Here is an 8857-nt window from a genome sequence, read left to right as displayed (position 1 = left end):
AAAACGACATAGTATAGTAAGGCTTTTTTCTTTTAAAAAACGACATACTATAGTAAGGCTTTTTTTTCGCAAAAAACAACATAGTATAGTAAGGCTTTTTTTCTTAAAAACGACATAGTATAGTAAGGCTTTTTTTCTTAAAAACGACATGGTATAGTAAGGCATTTTTCTTAAAAAAAACGACATAGTATAGTAAGGCTTTTTTTTCGCAAAAAACAACATAGTATAGTAAGGCTTTTTTTCTTAAAAAAACGACATAGTATAGTAAGGCTTTTTTTTCGCAAAAAACAACAGTATAGTAAGGCTTTTTTTCTTAAAAACGACATAGTATAGTAAGGCTTTTTTTCTTAAAAACGACATGGTATAGTAAGGCATTTTTCTTTAAAAAAAACGACATAGAATAGTAAGGCTTTTTTCTTTAAAAAAACGACATAGTATAGTAAGGCTTTTTTTCGCAAAAAACAACATAGTATAGTAAGGCTTTTTTTTCTTAAAAAACGACATAGTATAGTAAGGCTTTTTTTCCGCAAAAAAACAACATAGAAAAGTAAGGCTTTTTTTCTCAAACGACATGGTATAGTAAGGCATTTTTCTTAAAAAAAACGACATAGTATAGTAAGGCTTTTTTTCTTAAAAAAACGACATAGTATAGTAAGGCTTTTTTTCTTAAAAACCACATAGTATAGTACGGCTTTTTTTTCTTAAAAACGACATAGTATAGTAAGGCTTTTTTCTTAAAAAAACGACATAGTATAGTAAGGCTTTTTTCTTTTAAAAAACGACATAGTATAGTAAGGCTTTTTTTTCGCAAAAAACAACATAGTATAGTAAGGCTTTTTTTCTTTAAAAAAACGACATAGTATAGTAAGGCTTTTTTTCTTAAAAAAACGACAGTATAGTAAGGCTTTTTTTCTTAAAAACGACATAGTATAGTAAGGCTTTTTTTCTTAAAAACGACATGGTATAGTAAGGCATTTTTCTTAAAAAAAACGACATAGTATAGTAAGGCTTTTTTCTTAAAAAAAACGACATAGTATAGTAAGGCTTTATTCTTAAAAAAAACGACATAGTATAGTAAGGCTTTTTTTCGCAAAAAACAACATAGTATAGTAAGGCTTTTTTTCTCAAACGACAGTAAGGCTTTTTTTCTTAAAAACGACATGGTATAGTAAGGCATTTTTCTTTAAAAAACGACATAGTATAGTAAGGCTTTTTTTTCGCAAAAAACAACATAGTATAGTAAGGCTTTTTTTCTTAAAAAAACGACATAGTATAGTAAGGCTTTTTTTCTTAAAAAAACGACATAGTATAGTAAGGCTTTTTTTCTTAAAAACGACATGGTATAGTAAGGCATTTTTCTTAAAAACAACTACATAGTATAGTAAGGCTTTTTTTCGCAAAAAACAACATAGTATAGTAAGGCTTTTTTTCTCAAACGACATAGTATAGTAAGGCTTTTTTTCTTAAAAACGACATGGTATAGTAAGGCATTTTTCTTTAAAAAACGACATAGTATAGTAAGGCTTTTTTTTCGCAAAAAACAACATAGTATAGTAAGGCTTTTTTTCTTAAAAACGACATAGTATAGTAAGGCTTTTTTCTTTAAAAAAACGACATAGTATAGTAAGGCTTTTTTTCCGCAAAAATACAACATAGTATAGTAAGGCTTTTTTTCTTAAAAACGACATAGTTTAGTAAGGCTTTTTTTCTTAAACACAACATGGTATAGTAAGGCATTTTTCCTAAAAAAACAACATAGTATAGTAAGGCTTTTTTCTTTAAAAAAACAACATAGTATAGTAAGGCTTTTTTCTTTTAAAAAACGACATAGTATAGTAAGGCTTTTTTTTCGCAAAAAACAACATAGTATAGTAAGGCTTTTTTTCTCAAACGACATAGTATAGTAAGGCTTTTTTTCTTAAAAACGACATGGTCTAGTAAGGCATTTTTCTTAAAAAAACGACATAGTATAGTAAGGCTTTTTTCTTTAAAAAAACGACATAGTATATTAAGGCTTTTTTTTCCGCAAAAAACAACAGTGTATAGTCAGGCTTTTTTCTTAAAAAACGACATAGTATAGTAAGGCTTTTTTCTTAAAAAACGACATAGTATATTATAGTAAGGCTTTTTTCTTAAAAAACGATATAGTATATTATAGTAAGGCCTTTTTCTTAAAAAACGACAGTGTATAGTAAGGCTCTTTTCTTAAAAAACGACATAGTGTAGTAAGGCTTTTTTTCTTAAAAAACAACAGTGTAAAGTTAAGCTTTTTGCTTAAAAAAACGACATAGTATAGTAAGGCTTTTTTCTTAAAAAACGACATAGTGTATTATAGTAAGGCTCTTTTCTTAAAAAACGACATGGTGTAGTAAGGCTTTTTTTTCTTAAAAAACAACAGTATAAAGTCAGGCTTTTTTCTTAAAAAAACAACATAGTATAGTAAGGCTTTTTTCTTAAAAAAACAACAGTGTATAGTCAGGCTTTTTTCTTAAAAAACGACATAGTATAGTAAGGCTTTTTTCTTAAAAAACGACATAGTATATTATAGTAAGGCCTTTTTCTTAAAAAACGACAGTGTAGTAAGGCTTTTTTTCTTAAAAAAACAACAGTGTAAAGTCAGGCTTTTTTCTTAAAAAAACGACATAGTATAGTAAGGCTTTTTTCTTAAAAAACGACATAGTATAGTAAGGCTTTTTTCTTAAAAAAAACGACATAGTATAGTAAGGCTTTTTTCTTTTAAAAAACGACATGGTATAGTAAGGCTTTTTTTTGGCAAAAAACAACATAGTATAGTCAGGCTTTTTTCTTAAAAAACGACATAGTATAGTAAGGCTTTTTTCTTAAAAAACGACATAGTATAGTAAGGCTTTTTTCTTAAAAAACTACATAGTATATAATAGTAAGGCCTTTTTCTTAAAAAACGACATAGTATAGTAAGGCTCTTTTCTTAAAAAACGACATAGTATAGTAAGGCTTTTTTCTTGAAAAAAACGACATAGTATAGTAAGGCTTTTTTCTTTTAAAAAACGACATAGTATAGTAAGGCTTTTTTTTTGGCAAAAAACGACATAGTATAGTAAGGCTTTTTTTCTTAAAAACAACATAGTATCGTAAGGCTTTTTTTCTTAAAAACGACATGGTATAGTAAGGCATTTTTCTTAAAAAAACAACAGTGTATAGTCAGGCTTTTTTCTTAAAAAACGACATAGTATAGTAAGGCTTTTTTCTTAAAAAACGACATAGTATATTATAGTAAGGCCTTTTTCTTAAAAAACGACAGTGTATAGTAAGGCTCTTTTCTTAAAAAAAACGACATAGTGTAGTAAGGCTTTTTTCTTAAAAAACGACATAGTATAGTAAGGCTTTTTTCTTAAAAAAAACGACATAGTATAGTAAGGCTTTTTTCTTTTAAAAAACGACATAGTATAGTAAGGCTTTTTTACTTAAAAAAACGACATAGTATAGTAAGGCTTTTTTTCTTAAAAACGACATAGTATAGTAAGGCTTTTTTTTCTTAAAAACGACATGGTATAGTAAGGTATTTTTCTTAAAAAAACAACAGTGTATAGTCAGGCTTTTTTCTTAAAAAACGACATAGTATAGTAAGGCTTTTTTCTTAAAAAACGACATAGTATAGTAAGGCTTTTTTCTTAAAAAACGACATAGTATAGTAAGGCTTTTTTCTTAAAAAAAAATGACATAGTATAGTAAGGCTTTTTTCTTTTAAAAAACGACATAGTATAGTAAGGCTTTTTTTCTTAAAAACGACATAGTATAGTAAGGCTTTTTTTTCTTAAAAAAAACAACAGTGTAAAGTCAGGCTTTTTTCTTAAAAAAACGACGTAGTATAGTAAGGCTTTTTTCTTAAAAAACGACATAGTATAGTAAGGCTTTTTTCTTATAAAAAACGACATAGTATAGTAAGGCTTTTTTTTCGCAAAAAACAACATATTATAGTAAGGCTTTTTTTCTCAAACGACATAGTATAGTAAGGCTTTTTTTTTTAAAACGACATGGTATAGTAAGGCTTTTTTCTTTAAAAAAAACGACATAGTATAGTAAGGCTTTTTTCTTAAAAAACGACATAGTATATTATAGTAAGGCCTTTTTCTTAAAAAACGACAATGTATAGTAAGGCTCTTTTCTTAAAAAAACGACATAGTGTAGTAAGGCTTTTTTTCTTAAAAAAACAACAGTGTAAAGTCAGGCTTTTTTCTTAAAAAAACGACATAGTATAGTAAGGCTTTTTTCTTAAAAAAACGACATAGTATATTATAGTAAGGCCTTTTTCTTAAAAAACGACAGTGTATAGTAAGGCTCTTTTCTTAAAAAACGACTGTATAGTAAGGCTTTTTTCTTAAAAAATGACCATGAATAGTAAGGCTTTTAAAAAAAAACATGTCTAGTAAGGCTTTTTTAAAAAGAAAAACGTACTATACATGTTCTTAAAAATGATCATGTATAGTAAGGCTTTTTTCTTTAAAAAAAAAAAAACAGTGTAAAGTAAGGCTTTTTTTAAAGAAAAACTTACTATACATGGTCTTAAAAAATAAATAGTGAGTCTTTTCGAAACCTGCGCAAGCTCCTGTTGTTTGACAAGGAGAAAGCTGCTTATCTCCCAACTGGGGATGCGATCTGCAATTTGGAATAGAATTCAAGTCCCAGTGGAGAAATTTGAACTCTTCCCAAGCATTTTAGAAGATAAATGCACCGATTGGAAGCGTCAAACATAAGCGCATTTGTCACTCCGTATTTACATCCCACGTTAGCGCCGAGCCACCGTCGACTCCCTTGAACTTTTTTCCCTCTCTTTCACACGTTTTTTGGAGGATTTAAGGGTGCGGCGTGTTGTGGACAGGGTCAAATACAAGATGTTTTTTTTTTTGTGATTCTGACTTTTGTTTTATTTGAAAGGCTGCCGCGTTCCAAACGTCGAACAAAACCTGTCAAACGGAGGACTTACAGACTTTTAGAGTATAAAAAAAAGTGCAATAGCCTTAACGAAATGCCTAAAAAACATTTTTTCTTTCCTTAGGATGCCGCGGGCAAGGTGCTGGACCGCTGGACCATCATGTCCCGGGAAGAGGAGATCATCACCCTGCAGCAGTTCTTGCGCTTTGGCGAGACCAAATCCATCGTGGAACTGATGGCCATCCAGGAGAAGGAAGGCCAGGCGGTCACCGTCCCCTCGGCCAAGACCGACTCCGGGATAAGGACGTTCATCGAGAGCAACAACAGGACGCGCAGCCCTGGGCTGCTGACGCATTTGGAAAACAGCAGTCCGTCCAGCATCCACCATTTTGAGAACATCCCCAACAGCTTGGCCTTCCTCCTCCCCTTCCAGTACATCAACCCGGTGTCGGCCCCCATGCTGGGCTTGCCCCCCAACGGGCTGCCCATGGAACAATCGGGCCTTCGGCTGCGGGAGCCCAGCTTGCCCAACCAGGTGGAGCAGGTGGAGACCAGCGAGTCCGACGTCTCCCTTTCGCCCTTCCGCGGCGGTCAGAGTCCCGGGCGGGGGGCGTTGGGCGGCTTGAGCGGGAGCGGCGAACCCAAGAGCGAGCCCAGCAACAGGGGGTCCCCCATCTCGCCGAGTCCGTCCCTCCAGCAAGCTCAGAATCAGAGCCAGCAACAGCAACAACACCCGATCCAGCACCCCTCCCAGACTCCGTCCCAGCCGCTGAGCGAGCACCAGGTCCACCACCACTTTGTGAAAGAGGAGCAATCCAAGTCCATCACCCACACCTCCTTCTCCTCCAAAATGCACCGCATGCGGCGCATGGGCTCCACGTCCCGCAAGGGTCGCGTCTGCTGCAACTCCTGCGGCAAGACCTTCTACGACAAAGGCACGCTGAAGATCCACTACAACGCCGTGCACCTGAAGATCAAGCACCGCTGCACCATCGAGGGCTGCAACATGGTCTTCAGCTCGCTGCGGAGCCGGAACCGCCACAGCGCCAACCCCAATCCGCGACTCCACATGCCCATGCTGCGCAACAACCGCGACAAGGACCTGATCCGGGCCACCTCCAACTCGGGGACGCCCGTCATCTCCAGCTCCAAAAACGGCGGCTTCGCCCTGACCAGTCCCGGCAGGCCGCCGTTGGGCTTCACCACGCCGCCCATGGACCCCATGCTGACGTCGCCCCTGCAGAGCCCGCTGGTCTTCCCCTCGCTCAAGTCGGTGCAGCCGGTCCAACCCGTGCCGCCGTTCTACCGCACGCTGCTGTCCCCGGCGGACCTGGTGAGTCCGCCCGTCTCGCTGCCCACCAGCCCCATTTTGCCCACCGCCACCAACAGCACGGCGTTGATGGACCAGCAGCAGCAGATGCTGGCCGCCGCCGTGGCGTCGCACAACAACCTCCACGTGTCCGAGATGGGGGGCGTGCTCCACGGCGTCAACCCGTCGGGGGGTCACCGGGAGACCCCGACCGCCGACCCGGCTCCCAAGAAAAAACCCCGAAAGTCCAGCATGCCGGTCAAGATCGAGAAGGAGGTCATCGACGTGGCCGACGACTACGAGGACAAGGACGAGGACGACGACGACCACCGCGTGGACCACAATCACCACCATCACCACCACTCGTCGCTCCTCCACAACGCGCACCTGAAAATGAACGGTAACTACGGCAACAACAACAACAACAACGGGGTGACGGGGAACCACAGCGGCGGGAGCGGCCCGCAGTCGCCTTCCCAGGACGAGATGAGTCCCGGCATCAACCTGCGCGGCATGATGAGACAGAGCGAGGACGAATGCCGCGAGTCGGGCGTCGGCGGCGGCGACGACGACGGCGGCGTCGGGGGCGAGCTCCGCGGCATGGACAGCTACACCTCCGAGGACCAGGACCACGAGAGGGACTTTGAGAACGAGTCGGAAGCCTCCGACTCCAAGATGTACTACCGCGACGAGATGATGGACGTGGAGGAGCGGCAGCAGAAACACCTCAAGGGGGTCAAAGGTCGCGAGGACGACGACGGCCGGGAAGAAGGCCACCTGAGGAAAGAAATGGAAGGCAAGGCCCGCCTGTCGCCGCCCCCCCACCAGACGTCCCTCAAGATCAAGGAAGAACTCAACGACCCCACTTACGACATGTTCTGCATGAGCCAGTACGGCCTCTACAACGGCGGCATGGCGGCGGCCGCAGCCGCCGCCGCCAGCATGGCCGCCCTGCACGAGAGCTTCATCTCCTCCATGGGCTACGGCGCCAGCCCGCCCAAGTTCCCCACGTCCCACTCGCCGGACGGGGACCCGTGCTCGAGCCCCGACCCCAAGATCTGCTACGCCTGCAAGAAGAGCTTCAAAAGCTCGTACAGCATGAAACTGCACTACAAGAACGTCCACCTCAAAGAGATGCACGTGTGCACTGTGGCCGGCTGCAACGCCGCCTTTCCTTCCCGGCGGAGTCGAGACAGGTGAGCGCTTGCACGGTCCCTCGCTCGGCTACATCTAACTATTTCAACGCATTTTCGTGACTAGTAGAAGTAGTACTAACCTGAACTAACTCCAAAGGCTGAATACTGGAGACTACTATATTTACCACCCTTCAAATGTTAAATAATCCGTTGACAAATAACTAAACTGCGGTGTTTCGGAGTAAATTTTCTGATGGATTTGTTTTTATTTCAACCTTTTTAGCGTGCTCGAAGAAAATGGTGAATTTCATGATACTCTAAATTTGACAAAAAATACTTTATGTACTTCTATTTTTCCTTTTTTTTTATATATATAAAATGTCTCACAACAGAATAAGACAAAGCGTTTGTATTCATGACATTTTTAAATAAAGTTTCTGCCTACAGTAGCTAACAAGCTAGTTTCTTCTCATAAAGACAGATACTGGAGAATACTGTATTTACCACCCTTCAAATATTAAATATCCGCTGACAAAATACTAAACTGCGCTGTTTCGGAGTAAATATAAAATGTCTCACAACAGAATAAGACAAAACGTTTGTAATCATAACATATTTAAATACAGTTTCTGCCTACAGTAGCTAACAAGCTTTTTAGCGTGCTCGAAGAAGAAAATTGTGAATTTCATGATACGCTAAATTTGACAAAAAATACTTTTTTATGTACCTGCTTCCATTTTTCCTTTTTTATATAAATATAAAATGTCTCACAGCATAATAAGACAAAACGTTTGTATTCATAACATATTTAAATAAAGTTTGTCTACAGTAGCTAACAAGCTAGCTTCTTCTCATAAAGACAGAATAAGACAAAGCGTTTGTATTCATAACATTTTTAAATAAAGTTTCTGCTTACAGTAGCTAACAAGCTAGCTTCTTCTCCTGATAAAAAGCCAACATTAGCATTAAGGAGTGTAATTGAGCCAAATACTGTAAATCCCAAATAAATCATCTCAGAAAAATTCATCGCTAATAGCAGAAAAATAAAGAAAAAATTCTGAGGGACTCGAAAAAGATATCTACTCTAACGATCAAATCTAAATATCAAATTAAATTCACTCGCATTTGTAGCATCTGCTAGTTATTAAGAAATGTAAAGGAACAAAATTAATTTGGTGACATCTGCTCCCAGTCAAATTCCGCCCAGTCAAAACGGGCTCCGGCACCTAACGGACACGCGAACGGCGAGCCTCCGGCTGCCATTTTGTTTACCTGCCGCCCTGTCACGGAAAGGTGAAGGCGCACGCATTAGCATTGACATCTGTTAGTCAAACCGCCGCATTTATTAGCGCGTGGCCAACCCGGGTTAACACGTAGCGGGACCCGCCGCGGGTGTGTGTGTTCACCGTAGCGGCGCGGAAAATCTGTTGCCCCGGGCTAGCGCGTCCTCACGAACGGAATACAAAGCGGTGTCTTAATAAAAGCGACTGACCTTTCGCCG

The 8857-nt window shown here is 39.4% G+C and overlaps 1 protein-coding gene and 1 long non-coding RNA gene across 5 annotated transcripts in view; one reads left to right on the top strand and one right to left on the bottom strand.

Moving 5' to 3' along the window:
• The window catches only part of LOC144077209 (uncharacterized), an 85710-nt gene that overhangs the window by 4816 nt on the left and 72037 nt on the right, over positions 1 to 8857 (bottom strand). Inside the window, exon 8 of one of the 2 annotated variants that reach the window (XR_013300965.1) lies at positions 8269 to 8636. The exons of the other annotated variant lie outside the window; for it this stretch is intronic. This is a non-coding gene — a long non-coding RNA (uncharacterized LOC144077209). Of the gene's footprint in view, positions 1 to 8268; positions 8637 to 8857 lie in introns of those variants that run through there. 2 annotated transcript variants of the gene reach the window in all.
• The window catches only part of bnc2 (basonuclin zinc finger protein 2), a 187370-nt gene that overhangs the window by 169256 nt on the left and 9257 nt on the right, over positions 1 to 8857 (top strand). For all 3 annotated transcript variants that reach the window (XM_077604763.1, XM_077604764.1, XM_077604765.1), the window contains one exon: positions 5036 to 7416. In XM_077604763.1, the coding sequence (XP_077460889.1) occupies positions 5036 to 7416 (2381 nt within the window). The remainder of the gene's footprint in view (positions 1 to 5035; positions 7417 to 8857) is intronic.

The sequence above is a fragment of the Stigmatopora argus genome, chromosome 7 (genome assembly GCF_051989625.1).
Source record: "Stigmatopora argus isolate UIUO_Sarg chromosome 7, RoL_Sarg_1.0, whole genome shotgun sequence".
Lineage (NCBI taxonomy): Eukaryota > Metazoa > Chordata > Actinopteri > Syngnathiformes > Syngnathidae > Stigmatopora > Stigmatopora argus.
The sequence above is the reverse complement of the archived record's forward strand: the minus strand, read 5'-3'. Positions and strand labels throughout refer to the sequence as shown.